The sequence below is a fragment of the Perca flavescens genome, chromosome 9, assembly GCF_004354835.1.
Source record: "Perca flavescens isolate YP-PL-M2 chromosome 9, PFLA_1.0, whole genome shotgun sequence".
In the NCBI taxonomy this organism is placed as follows: domain Eukaryota; kingdom Metazoa; phylum Chordata; class Actinopteri; order Perciformes; family Percidae; genus Perca; species Perca flavescens.
In genome coordinates, this window is record NC_041339.1 from 19,109,624 (window position 1) to 19,123,652 (window position 14,029).

The 14,029-nt window shown below is 40.2% G+C and overlaps 2 protein-coding genes across 2 annotated transcripts; one reads left to right on the top strand and one right to left on the bottom strand.

The window, feature by feature from the left end:
• Positions 1–88: 88 nt before the first annotated feature.
• On the top strand, positions 89–2,365 carry timm13 (translocase of inner mitochondrial membrane 13 homolog (yeast)). The gene is made up of 3 exons (XM_028588311.1): positions 89–532; positions 970–1,038; positions 1,472–2,365. Exons 1-3 carry the CDS (start codon positions 413–415, stop codon positions 1,568–1,570), a joined length of 288 nt encoding a protein of 95 aa, XP_028444112.1. The 5' UTR covers positions 89–412; the 3' UTR covers positions 1,571–2,365.
• On the bottom strand, positions 1,878–13,410 carry tmprss9 (transmembrane serine protease 9). Its single transcript, XM_028587718.1, has 16 exons — positions 13,266–13,410; positions 9,917–10,146; positions 9,636–9,763; positions 9,487–9,554; positions 9,231–9,406; positions 9,035–9,079; positions 8,207–8,320; positions 7,870–8,035; positions 7,444–7,718; positions 6,818–6,960; positions 5,824–6,109; positions 5,576–5,689; positions 5,333–5,501; positions 4,973–5,238; positions 4,238–4,374; positions 1,878–3,574 (listed from the first exon to the last, which is right to left on the bottom strand). Exons 2-16 carry the CDS (start codon positions 10,059–10,061, stop codon positions 3,413–3,415), a joined length of 2,394 nt encoding a protein of 797 aa, XP_028443519.1. The 5' UTR covers positions 10,062–10,146; positions 13,266–13,410; the 3' UTR covers positions 1,878–3,412.
• Between the last annotated feature and the right edge of the window lie 619 nt (positions 13,411–14,029).

Sequence of the window (14,029 nt, forward strand, 5' to 3'; positions counted from 1 at the left end):
GAGTCTAATTCACTTCATTTAAATTTGTGATTCAGTGGAGTAGCCTAGGCTATATCTCCACCGTGCGGCAAACATGCGTGATTGCGTGCACGTGTGTTAGGAGGGTTGGGGTGCTGGTGTATATGTGCTGACAAGATGTCTGTGTCTCCTAACTATTATAAACATGCGTTTAAATATATGAAGGATGTTTTTGGCAGCGGTGTATTTATTGCACTGTAACTCAATCGTGTCCGCTCACCAAAAACTACATTTCCCATGTTGGAATCCCTTCTACGGAAGTGACGTACGCAGTGTTCCGCCGCTGTCAAGGGCACCGAAAACTAACGTTAGCCAAACCTAGCAGTAGCTGTCCGCACGTGCATTTAAATAAGATCAATAAAGATACAGTTGTCGGTAACGACTCAGGTAAAAAATGGACGGATTCAGTTCAGACTTCTCAGCAGGTGGATCCGGTGGTAAAGTGGACACCGGAACGATCATGGAGCAGGTCAAGGTCCAGATCGCGGTGGCTAACGCTCAGGAGCTTCTGCAGGTAAATCAATGGACACAGCTGCTTAGCTAGCTAGTAAGACTAACCTAAAACTTAAGTTACTTACATGTAGCTAAGACTAACGTTAAATATAGTAAAGATTATTGGGGATAGTATGAGCACCATTACGAATCCTGTCACAACGTTACATAGCTAAAGATATTGTCGTTAATATTCAATAACGTTAATGAAATAAGACTTATAGAAACAACAGTAGCTAGCTAACTAGCTAGTCATTGAAATGCTGTTGACATAGCTAATGTAACGTTAGCGTCCTCTTCAACCAAATGTATCTTTTGAACCACCTTAATTCTAGACGTCTCGGGAGTGTTTTCACCTACAAAACGTCAACTAAGTGCTCACCGGGTGAAGTTGTTCACTGTCAACTGTTAGTAACGTTAATACATTATAATAAACTATCCGATGTCTTTGTGTTTCAGAGAATGACAGACAAATGCTTCAAGAAGTGCATAGGTAAACCTGGGAGCACGCTGGACAACTCTGAGCAGGTATGCGCTGGGCAACATTAAGCAGTTTGCTTTAAAATCATTAATCAATTGACAGAAAATCAGTAGTAAATTTGGTCATCTATGGTATTCTCATGTGAAGATTTGCTGCCTATTTTCCCAAAATGAGCAGTTTGCTTTCTGGTGTAAAAAGATTAGAGCTGAAACGACTAGTCAATTGACACATCTGTAATAACTATCTATTAATAATGTGTATTATTTCAAATAAAAATCCGAAGCTTCTAGCCTCTCTTTGCAACCTTTGATTTGAATGATAGTAAAGGGATTGTCTGTTGGACGAAACAAGCTATTTGAATATGTCAATTGAAGTCTCTGTTAAATTTACATGGGCATTTTTCACAATTTACGTTAAATTATTACACAATTTCAATGTTCTTTCTTAAGTGTGTTAATGTCACTGCTTTTGTCCTCACAGAAATGTATTGCCATGTGTATGGACCGGTATATGGATGCCTGGAACACTGTGTCCAGAACATACAACTCCAGATTACAGAGGGAAAGAGCTCGCATGTGAACATCCTGCTCTTCACCCATTCCTATCCTCGGGCTGCTGCTCACAGTGAAGAAGAGCAGTGTTTCCACTGAAGGCAGGAGATGGGCAAAGTTGTGTCGTGGCAGCAGCACACCATCATCATCATCATCATCATCACAATACCTCACAGACAGGCAAGCTGAGCCTGTGGACTCTAGCCATAACAATGTCTCTTTGGACATTTTTATTTTGCTCCGAGGAAAAGTTCAGTTTTTCAGAATTGAATTTATTGTAATTGTACATACAACGAAATTAATTATGAATAATTAAGCTTCTGGTTAACAAGTAAACATGCATTTTAAAAAGCTGCAGTTTACACCTGCATGTTTTAATACATGTAGGTGAGGAGGATCGGAAACTCTAAATTGCCCAGTGGAGGGAACATAAGTGTGAATGTGTCTGTAAGTTCGTGCCAGCCTTGTGATTGACTGGCAACATGTCTAAGGCGTACCCCATGTGCAGTGCATGCTGGAATATGTTTCAACCAAGTGTGACTAGGATAATCAATTAGAAAATTAAAATTTACGTTTGCAATGTGTCTTTAATTCAGTCAACTGCAACAATATGGCTTTTGTTTGGAGTCATTCTAACAGGATGTGTTTACTACAGCGTGGCTTCCAATAGAAACACTGACACCTTCCTGCCATCAAATTAAGGTTGAATGTTTCTTGTGTTTAAGAGCTGGTATAATTGGGACATGATACCTGTAATAACTGTAAACACGACTTAAGTCTCTCACTCACAACAATTACTCCATAAAAAAAATGTCAGCATGTATGTTGCAAATTATTTTCATTGTGTTTATGCCCTGAGAGAGACTAAACATTTGTGCCTAAAAAAAAAATAAGCCGCAAAACTGGAGCCCTTTGGGGACAACAGAGGCTTTCCTTAAAATGATTTTACTCAAAAATACCTACTTAAAATCAAAAGGAAGACTTGAGGAGCAACTTGGTGTTTTCACAACCGTGAACCTGACATTCACAAGCCTCTAAACAGTTCGATATCAAAGTACGCCTGGAGAACAAAACTGTTTTGTCTGATCTGTTTTCTAGTTGTCACCCTATCTGCCGCCCTCCACAGTAGTGGGCTTGTTTCAGCAGGGTCTGCCTTGCTGTACACGGGGTACTGAACCTTTCTCAGCTTTATGAGCATAGCTTGTCTAGGAACCACAATCCTTTTCCCCCTATCCTGCTGAGTTCACGTAGGGACACATTATTTGCAGTGAGATTGAGAGCAAATGGAATGATTTTCATTTTTTCATGTCTTCTCTTGTCTCTCTCATCACAAAGAGTGTATGTCAATGAAACCTCACCATGCGTTTAAGCTTAAGTCAAAAATTCCTTTAAAGCTGATTCCACTTTTTCATATAGAACTATATTCTTTTCCCAGAAAACCCACCTTTCAGTAACAATTTATACTTTGTCTTTTTTTAAGATTAGATACAAAAAAAGACAAGGAAATGTACCCATAAATGAATCGCATATATTCTGAACCCCATACAAAATGAAAAAAAACACCATGTACAGTAAGTTAACCAGTAATGTAAATAAATAATGTAAATAAATACTTTCAATCATGCATGTGCTAGCAGAATGTCCATAGGCCACAGTTCCGTATTCTCCTTCCTTCTTCAGTACGTTATGAAAGAGGATGCTCCCATTTTAGATGATTGCACAGTATTACAAAACAGCACCAGTAGGTCACACAGGTAAATACTGTGGAAACTACAGTATGTGTGGCTTTTAGCATGACTTTGGTCCTTGTACAGTACAGTTTTTTGAAAATGTATCAGGAAAATCCACTGTGTGTAGTTTGTCATCTTCTTCAGAAAGGCAGGTATGTAGATATCCATTTCCTGACAGACGTAACACGAGTGTAAACCCCTGGAAAACCAATTCGTCCACATCCATGTCCCCAGCTGGTCACTCCAGCAATAAACCACTGGCCAGAGAGCTCGCGACAAGTCAGCGGCCCTCCAGAGTCTCCCTGGATGATGGGAGGAGAGAGGGCAGAAATAACCAAAATTAAAATAACCTAAATACACTTAGGTCTCCAGCATGTACAGGAGAATAAAACAATTGCTTAAGGATGAGTGAGGAAGCAGAAGAGTAAGGTACAAAGAGAATGTCACTTGGATCGCTGCTGAGATGCCAGGTGCTTTGACCGAGACAGGAATGCATGTGGGTTTTCTTACATAAGAAGATTACAGAGAGGAAGTGGGTGAAAAGGGGGGCTCTGTATTTTTAGGAAAGTAAAGTCTACTCCCTCCCATCAGATAAGCGTCTCTCACATAAGTGCTACAATGTTCCTTAACAAGCAACACTTGGTTTTCGCCATGATTTTAATATCCGACAAGTATTTCCAAATCATGAATTTATTTATATGCTTTTACTTTTTCCAAAGACAAGTCCTAGAAACTTCTAAACAACAAAGGGCAAGATTTACTTTGCTCTGACCTAGTTAACCATCCACTGTAAAAAAAAGATTTATCGGAGCCATGGCCCTATTTTTTCTGAGCCTCTGAGCACTTGGTCCACAATCTTAATGCTCAGATGCTGCCAAGACTGTACCACCCAGATGTCTGGCCCATTTCCAGGCTGTGGAAAAGGTATTTGTGTCACATACATAGTAGAATGTCTTGCATCTTACCAAACAGGTGTCCCTGCCTCCCTCCATGAAACCGGCACACATCATGTTGGGAGTCAGCACGTTTCCATACGACTGCTGGCAGTCTGCCTGGTCAATGATGCTCACTGCAGCTTTCTGCAGCAGGTTGGTCAACGAACCTGTGCCAAAAAATTATAATTTTTTATAGTGGGAATTTTAGTGCATTTTCACCAAAACTAAGTCTTATTACAACATTGTTTCTGGAAAGAAAAGTCACTGTTGCATTTTAAATGTCATTTTTTACAGCTGTGAGCAAAACCAAATTCCATTCACCTCCATTTTTCTGGTTTAGCAGCAGGAGTTTCAGTGGTAGATGAGTCAGAACATAAGCAGATAAAAGTGAAACTATCTGCATGGCTACACACCAAAAGGGTAAGTGAGAAATATTGTGTGAACAGACCATCTGATAGTATTTCATATCATATCATATTTTAAGGTTTGTGGGATAATTGAGCTGTAAGGGCTTACCTCAGTCCAAAAACCCTTATGATTATTGAAAAAAAGAGTTTAGACTCAAGTCTGTTTTCTTGAGTCTTTAAGATCATAATAATGTGGAAGCTTTTGCTCCTTCAATGTTTCCTTGCTTTCAACAAATTCTCTGTGGACAGTAACGTCCAATTGTCCAGTTTGTTGTAACAGCATGTAACATCATTATGAAATTGTTCGATGCTTTCTGGAGAACTGAGCCTGATGTCAGTGGGATTTTAAATCTCTCACCTCCTTCCCTCATGGATCCCCAGCCTGTGATGTAGCACTCTGCATTCTTGAGGAAGCGGTGCACCGGTGAGGGGAGACAGACAGACTGGATGGTGTAAGACATGGGGGCCGGTACTGCCAGCTCCAACAGAGCCACGTCATAGTCCATGTTGGTGCTGTTGAATGCCGGGTGGATGACGACCCTCTGGATGGGGATGACCAGGGCTCCTACCCCCGAGCGCAGCACAGATCCCAGGCTCACAGCCCAGTTAGTCGGGCCAGGGTCACTGGGCGTTAGAAATGAAGACCGGCTCAGTACACTTCTGAACGTGATGGGAATATAAAAAATATTATTGTGGTAAAGTTTAGGTTCAGCAGTACCTTTTCAAGCAGTGTGCCGCTGTGAGTAACCATTTGTTGTGAATGAGTGTGGCGCCACAGCGGTGAAGTCTCTGGTACTGGAGACTACCAATCCAAGGCCACTCCCCCCTTCGAGCTGTTACTCCACCCACAATCCTGTGGGAGCCCAATGCAGGACGTACGCCACAGTCTGAAACAAAAACACCCATCAGAAGCATGTCCTTTAAATCCTGTATGTGCACTTATTCACACATATAAACTTACCACAGTTTCTTTCGTCGTCCTGGTTGGGGCAGTCTGGGACGCCGTCACACTCTGGGTTGGCCTTGCTGATGCAAGAGGTGGAGCTACACTGGAAGTTTCCACTGCAGTTGAAGACTGGAAGACATGTTGGACAGATCATGTAGGATGAGACTATACACACTACACTACATGACTGACTTAATTGTGTTTCTCTTGGTAACTGATGAACGAGTGACCAATAAATCAAGCTGCTTTCAGTATGACATTACCAGGTAGTGTTGGTGCAGATAACACATCTGTGGCTATGGGCCTGGATACTGGCTGATTTTTAGAGCTTCCTCCTGTAACGGTAACTGGCACAGTGGGAACATGGTGGGAGTAACCATGGACCAAGCTGGGATCTGCATAGCTTAGAATCCAGTTGCGGAGCCTGGTGACGCGGGAATAAACCCCAGGCCGGTTGATCTGGGCACAGCCCACACCCCAACTCACCACCCCAGCCAGAAAGAACCTCCCTGGGGCACCCTCACACACCAGAGGCCCTCCAGAGTCTCCCTGCAGGGAAAACACAAGACCTCTAATTAAATCTAACTGCTGTTGCCCTGTGAAAAACGTGTTAGTGTCATTTTGGTGACTTTCCTGTTTCAGGTTACTGTCAGGTAATCAATGTTGGTTATAATTAGGATGGGAGCACAGTAACTTCCATGGTTTTATGGATGAATAAATTGAACCTGGTTTAGAGAATCAAATGACCCTATGAAGGACAGAGTTTCAAGTTTTCATGTAAGTGCATATGGCATTTTTATAAGCAGGGTACCAAATCAATACCAGCTTCGGGGTTGCTGAGCAAGGAACATGGAAATGTCTGTATTTAGACAAATTAATTGTCAGAATGCATTATTTCAACTCTGTATACTTTGACTTGTTTTCGCAATATAATGTGTTGAATAAGTTAGTGCAATCTGAATTGTGTCCAGGTGATTTAAAACGATTGAGCTGTAATGGGAGCTGGACTGAGCCTTGACTGAGGGGGGGATGCCCTGTATTCCTCTATAATATTAACAGCACATATCATGTTAAGGCCTCTATTTTTAGGGTGGAACCACTGTTAACATACAGTTTTGACCCTGCTTATAGTTTCAAGATCATCAGTGTATGTATACAAACTTTGCCCCGAGACAAGAAAGTATTGTAAGACAACGTAAGCTGATAACTCATGCTAATTGTAGCCGCATTATGTGCACCAAGTGAAACAGCACTGACCTGACATGAGTCCACCTTGCCCTCCAGGAATCCGGCACACATCATGTTGTCAGAAACAGCTCCTCTGTACACAGATGATTGATTGCACACTTCGGAGTCAATGATTTTCACCACCGCCTTCTGCAGTTTGGTTGGCAAGTCGACTGAATGACAGAAGAGCACTCTCTTTTTTATCTTAATTGTTACTCTTATTTTATTACATCCTGTGTGTGTATATAAATACACATATATTTATATATTTATACTTATATTGTCTGTTCTGTTAACCTGTTTGTTTAACTTATTTTAGATAATGTGTGACATGCACCTACGACACCAAAACAAATTCCTTGTATGTGTAAAAAATGTACTTGGCAATAAAGCTTTTCTAATTCTGATTCTGATAACTGAATCACTCATGCCTCAATTGCCCTGTTTAGTTATCGTATCCACATTATAAATGATTTGTTTTTCTTTATAATCTTATAGGACAATATCACCTGAGAGCTAAACACAGTCATTCCCAAAATAATTAGAAACTATTGGCATCATAGTATATAGTATTGGGTAGCAAAAAAGGAGCTCCTTTTCACTTTAAATCTTTCATCTGTTGATATTTTGAGGTGAACTCATGCAGGCTGACTCACTCCTTAACTGGTCTAGTGCACCCCACCCTGAGACCATGCAGCTCTGTCCGGGGGCAAACACATGAGACAGGGAGGGCAGGCAGACAGGCTGGATGTAAGAGCTGAAGGTGAGAGGGGTCTCCAGCTCCAGCACTGTAACATCGCTGTCAGTAGTCGTAGGGTTGTAGTCTGGAGACACAACCAGCGACTTGATCTTAATCGTTGTGGACTCAGACTCTTCACCGCTCATAAGTCTGGCCCCTACGAGGGCCGTCCACTCTCTGGGGTCGTTGTTCCTAGAAATAGAAATGAAAGAAATGACAAAATACTTAATTTTTGCAAATTGTTTGTCCCTTGATTTGAAAAAGCTGTTGTGGCATGTGCAGGCAATGTCACTGCTTGGCAGATTTATAAATAACTCCTCAGTGACTTGGAAATAATGCCTACCTCTCAAAGCAATGTGCTGCACTGACCAGCCATCGTTCATTGATGATGGAGGCTCCACATGAGTGTTGTCCATTGAGCCTCAGACTGACCTGCCATGGCAGCTCCCCTTGCCGAGCATCCGCACCACCTACCACGCGATTCCCCATAGCGGGGCGTGTACCACAGGCTGAGGGGAAAAGTTGGATGATGCGGTCAAGATGATTCTTACACGTCAGTAACCTCATATTTACAATATGACCTGTCAGTGCAAAGTATATTCCTATTTACCAACAACAACAACTGAAAAAGAAAATTGCAAGGCTTAAAAGGAGTAAAGTAGTAGTTTTAAGTCATTCACCACAATGAGCTTCATCAGATCCATCTGCACAGTTGGGGATAAAGTCACACTCTGGATTCAATTTGGTGACACATTCTCCATTGTCACAAGTGAAGGTGTTGTCAGGACACCTGGCTGGAGAGAACAGATGAGAGAAAAAGGTCAGGATGAGAGTTACAGAAAAAGGTACAATTAGAAAATGTCTTTATAGTGTAATTGGTTTTCACATATTTAGGTGCAAGAAGGAAGTCTATTGTGCAATTCAATTCATATTAGAGCTTTTCCCTTATTTATTTTTTTACACGTGAAAACAACAATACTCACATGCCCATATGTACATTGCAAATTGGTCACTGTAATTATTCCTCCTTTTCATACTGCATAAAGAAATCCATTCCTAATGTGATTCTAACGTGAGAGATGGGGAATAAAATTCACAGTGCGCCCTAATACATACAAAAATATACCTCAAAGTTCAGCCAAAGCTCCTAAGAGGCTTTTTGAGTTTAGTTAGCTTCATATTAGCTTCACATCAACTTTAGAATGCATTTTTGCACAGAACCAGAACTGTGGATTTTGTTCACCCCCTCATACCTCGGAATTGAGTAATGAAGAGATCTCTTCACGGCCAGTATGGGCAGCATGTGAGTGTTTTTTAAGGTCTGAATAAATTATCAAAGTTACAGAAAAGAGCAAAACCAGCTCTCTAAACTCTAAACTATAAACTAAAAAAATAAGAATCCCAGACAAGCACATTTGTCTGTGATTAACAAGTTCCAAGATGCTATAAACATATTCTGGAGAGTTATTTCCAGGCACACTTTAACATGGGTCTTCCTATTTACTCACCTGTCAACTCATCTCCAATAGCATAAAATGACTTCCCACTGGTTCCTAGGAATAATACAAACATTAGATACTGTGAGGACTGTGGAAGCCCTGACACAATGCATCACACAGCTGTGGCCTGTTTGTGTCACTCCCACTACACACATCCACTTGTAGGGCCACAGACAGTCAACTGATGACAGTGTAGTTTTACTACCCAGTAAGATGATAGCGTTGATCTCTCCAAATTCTGGCACCTTCAGTGGTTTCCCGTGCATTACTGAGCTGAGTCCTGCTCTCAGCAGGTCCTGAACAGAGTTGTCTGAATACTGCTGGATCCTGGACACACTGAAGACCAGTGTGAATGTTGCCATCACATCACCACTAACGTTACTGGGAAGAAACAGACAATGTTGTTTATTGGATGCTGTTAACCTAATCTATCTATCTATCTGAGTTCAGCTTTCACTCACCCATAGGCAACAAAATTCCAATCAACGTAGTGATGTGATATTGACGAGGCAGTTAAGACATTTTTAATCTGTAAGAAAGGGAAAATGTACAATTTAACACTTATAAAAAAAAATATTGGACTCTCAACATGGCGACAGTCTGATCTTACCTTGGACTTTAAAACTGAGGTCAGTACTATGAAGAAACCAGAGTTCTCATTCTGCAGAACTGGATCATACTTCAGACCTTTCAGCTCCACCGTCTCCATAAAATAATGCTGCTCCTGCACCAGGTAGGCTGGCACCGACAGAGTAGAAATGGTTCATTCTTACAGATGGCTTCACAAAATAATAAAGTTTAGAAATTGTGCTTGACAGAGTAGTCTAAATAGCTCATGAAGTGTATAATACATGTCTAAGTATGCAATTGTGTGGTGAATGTGACACTCACCAATAACCAGGCCTACAAAGATCCCGATAACAAGGAAAAGGAGGAGGAAGGCTGTGAGGGTGCTCCTGTAGCAGACACGGTTGGAGGGAGCAGAGGAGGCTCCTGGAGACGACCATGGCCCTCCTCCATCCTTCTTCACCTCCATGTTGGATTCACAGCAACAACAACCTCACAACTCACATGCCAGTGTACACAGTATCATAATGCCCGACAGACAAAATGATCCAGTCCTGGTAAAAAATACAGTGACAATATTTGAGACTCTGTAAAATAACATTAGACTGAGTTGTTATAGAATCATTACAGACTAATGTACGGTGGCCCTGAGAGACCACTGCACTGCAATTTAAGAAAACGCACACAAATAGATCACGACACGCAACATTAAGAAAATGCACGCAAATAGATCACGACACGCAACATTAATAAAACACACGCAAATAAACCACAACATGCAACATTAAGAAAATGCACACATATAAACCACAACACTTAACAATAAGAAAATGCATGCAAATAGATCACAACAAGCAACAATAAGAAAACGCACGCATATAAACCACAACACTCAACATTAATAAAATGCACGCAAATAAACCACAACACGCAACAATGAGAAAACGCACGCAAATGGACCAGAAAATGCAACAATAAGAAAATGCACACAAATAAACCACAACACGCAACAATAAGAAAATGCACACAAATAGACCAAAACCACCTCTGTGTATTTATAACCTTAAATATTTTTTATGTGAAATAAAGTCATTTATTTATTTGTTGCTCTAGGTCAGTTGATTTCTCTTTTGGTACATATGTTTAAAGTCATTATGTACAATAATCAAATCATAGAAATACTATAATGGTATTTTTGTTTGTCAGAATGTAAATTATTCAAGAAAAGGCCATACTCAATGTCATCTTATACTTCTTGCATGCAAAATAACTTATACACAAATGTGATATTAGAACATGTCCCTTAACATTACGACCAAGGATTAGAAGAGAGATGACTTGTGACAAATGTACATATCAAATGTGCTGAACCTCAAAACAATTCACTGCAGTGTTGTATTTTACAAGACATGTGGCAAATCTACAAAATCAGGAGTAGTCAGTTGACAAAAACATTCCCAATGGCTCATATTTATTGCATTCTTTAAATATAATTATTTTGCAGCTAATAATACAACTTTTTAAACTCAGCTTTAATATACCAACAGGATATTGTCATTTAAGAGTAAATGATTACAGTACACATACATGTATATTGCAGGAGATTTGCTCTCAGATAGACATCCAGCTAGCAGTTCCAGATGTTTTCTAATCTAGATCCTGTTAATCTAAAACATTTCACTTGTGTAAGCTAGTGCACTGGGTTTGTTTTGTCCTTGAACTCAAGCCTGTAAGTTCTTTAAACTGTATTCTTAAAAATATGTAATGACTATCTTGCATGAGTTATAACAATAGAAGACCCCATACAGAAAATAAGTTGAAACTATAACTAAGTAAGAGTGATCCTTCAGTGATCCATATATACTGCTAATGAAAAATGGGTCTGTCTACATCAGAAAAGCTGAACTGTATTTTGATGGTAGTATCATCTTCATAAGTCTTTTGAGAACGGAGAATGATGTCCATGTTGTCTTCCTTCTCCACACCCAGAAAGATGGCACCAAACATGCTGCAATCTTCAGGTTTGTCTTATGCGGTCATTCAGTTTTCAATGTGTGGATAGCTTTCCTGTTAAAGCAAGACAATTTAATGAGGACTTGAAAGATGACAATGCATCACATACATACCAGCTTGTCAAACCAGGTGTATGGAGGTTTGCTTCAGTGCAGGACCATTGTGTATTCACTTATTATATACACATTATAATACACAGACATTTCCTCTGAACATTGTGGCTGAGTGTTTGACACAGTTCTCACATTTTACTTTTATTATGAAATAATTAATTACACTAAATAAAAAGCTTGATGTGTCAGTCAAGTTGATGGAGGAGTAAGTCTAACGAAACCTCTGACTGATAGCAGACATGTTGACTTGTCACAGTCAAAACCATGGATGTATTAAGGTCAAAACTCAATTGTAAGAAAAGTTCAAAGTTTGTTCCACACAAAGGTTTTAATTTAACGTTACATACTGTTAATATGAGTGCAATGGGAATATAGTCCATCAATCTAGCCAGTTAATATAGCACATGGCAATTATGTGTATATCGGAATTGAATCAGCAGACAAAGCACAAGTTTAAGAAATTATCTTAAACAATTTGACAACATCAAAACGTTAGTTAGCAAAAGGCTAACTACAATAAGCACAAGGCTATCGCTAGTTTAACAGCAGATATCTGCAATAGTTAATATCAGAATCATACAATGTCAATGAAATGAAAAAGCCAAAAAAAACAACTTACATTTTAGCTTATTTCCCAACACCACTGACGGATAGCCGAGTTAAGATGTCAAACTGCAGCAAGCAAGCCAGATGTGTGCATCACTTACAAGTGTTCCCTGGAAACACTTCTGTTGTGTTGTGGTCTATTTGCGAGCGTTTTCTTAATGTTGCGTGTTGCGATCTTTTTGCATGTGTTCTCTAAATGTGGCGTGTTGTGATCTGTTTGCGTGTGTTCTTAATGTTGCGTGATGTGATCTATTTGCGTGCATTTTCTTAAGTTGCAGTGCAGTGGCCTCTCAGGGCCACCATACTAATGCAATGGGTAGGGCTGTACAACAGGATGGATATCAATGAGAACATATTTATAATTTTGTCTTTAATCTAATTTAACCTTATATCACAATATGAATATGTAGGTGTTCCACAACTTTGCATTATAACAGATAAAACTAAAAAAATCTTAAATAACAAAGTTTGTTCATATCTTCTGATAGTTAATAAATACTAAATATTTATTGCAATTCACACAAACCAAACCAAATTCTACAATGATGAAAAGGGTGTTCCAAAAACATTAAGGAATAAGGTCCCACTAATGAAATGGATGGCAATGTATAAAACACAAATAGTTTAATTTAAAACCCAGATGCCCAAGAAAATGTCGATTATAAGATACACAGAAACATCAAGCAGTGATTCTGTTCCGGAGAGCTGGCTGAGATGTACAGTCTCTACGTAAAAGAGACCAGGGAGGCCATGTTGCCTGGCGATCACAGATCAGATGTGGAAAAAGGTCCCACTAAAAAAACAAGTCAACTTCTCTGAAATTCTGCAGACAACAGGATTTCAATGAACAAATGGACTCGGTGAGAATATTTACTGCACCAGCAAATTACGCACGGAGACTCCAGGTGCACCAGAGCGTGAAGCATTATAAACTCACTCACCTCTTTCTTCTCTCTTCCCTCTCAACACTGACATTCACGACGTCCCGCAGTTCTCAGTGCATGACTTGGCGCACACAAGAATAGACTCATGGATGGAGGAAGACAAGGGAGAGGTCCGCTATTTGTTCCACCTGCCAAGGGGCGTGGCGCGTCCGTCCCGTAGGTAGCTCACCTTTTCACTTTACTTTTACAAAGTCGGCTCGGCTTTAGAAATCCCCGGCCGACCCTCCTCCCATCGGTCTTGATCCCTTTGGTTACACCCCGATGTGCAGAGGCATTTTACTGTCACCTCCAGTAATCTCCAGGTAAATAATAAACACCGGCTACTCCTTTACGCACATTAGGCCTACAATAAGTTGGAGGAAAGAAATGCAAAAAGGGCATTACAAATGTCCTCAGTAGAGCTCATTACTCGCTCTAGTTGCTGGCTGCCCTTGGTCTGTGAGCAGCAGAGGAGGGGCGAAGCCTCCTGGAATTCTGGCTGCATGTCCCGGGGCTCACAACACCTGGCAAACCATTATACCGTTTCTAGCTTTAAGGTGCATTTACTGCGAATGTATTAACCTACTGCACTTAGTTTGACAGTGAGAGAGGAAGTGAAGTTAGTTTTATTTGCAATTCCATGATGATTTAACACATTTGACTCAAAAATCTAAATAAAAAAAGTGAAATTCGGAGCAACAATTCAGAATGTAACCTAGTTCTGTTCATAAGAAAATGCTTTAGATTAGAAATGGCACAATTCAATTGTAATTATGTCTTAA

Bases quoted from the DNA above. Each gene is read 5' to 3' on its own strand.
- tmprss9 (XM_028587718.1), bottom strand. From the start codon at position 10,061: ATGGAGGTGAAGAAGGATGGAGGAGGGCCATGGTCGTCTCCAGGAGCC. The intron at 9,555-9,635 runs GTAAGATCAGAC...CCTTTCTTACAG, and splicing joins CCTCAGTTTTAAAGTCCAAG to ATTAAAAATGTCTTAACTGC. The intron at 5,239-5,332 runs GTACTGCTGAAC...TCTAACGCCCAG, and splicing joins GCGGCACACTGCTTGAAAAG to TGACCCTGGCCCGACTAACT.
- timm13 (XM_028588311.1), top strand. From the start codon at position 413: ATGGACGGATTCAGTTCAGACTTCTCAGCAGGTGGATCCGGTGGTAAA. The intron at 533-969 runs GTAAATCAATGG...TTTGTGTTTCAG, and splicing joins ACGCTCAGGAGCTTCTGCAG to AGAATGACAGACAAATGCTT. The intron at 1,039-1,471 runs GTATGCGCTGGG...TTGTCCTCACAG, and splicing joins CGCTGGACAACTCTGAGCAG to AAATGTATTGCCATGTGTAT.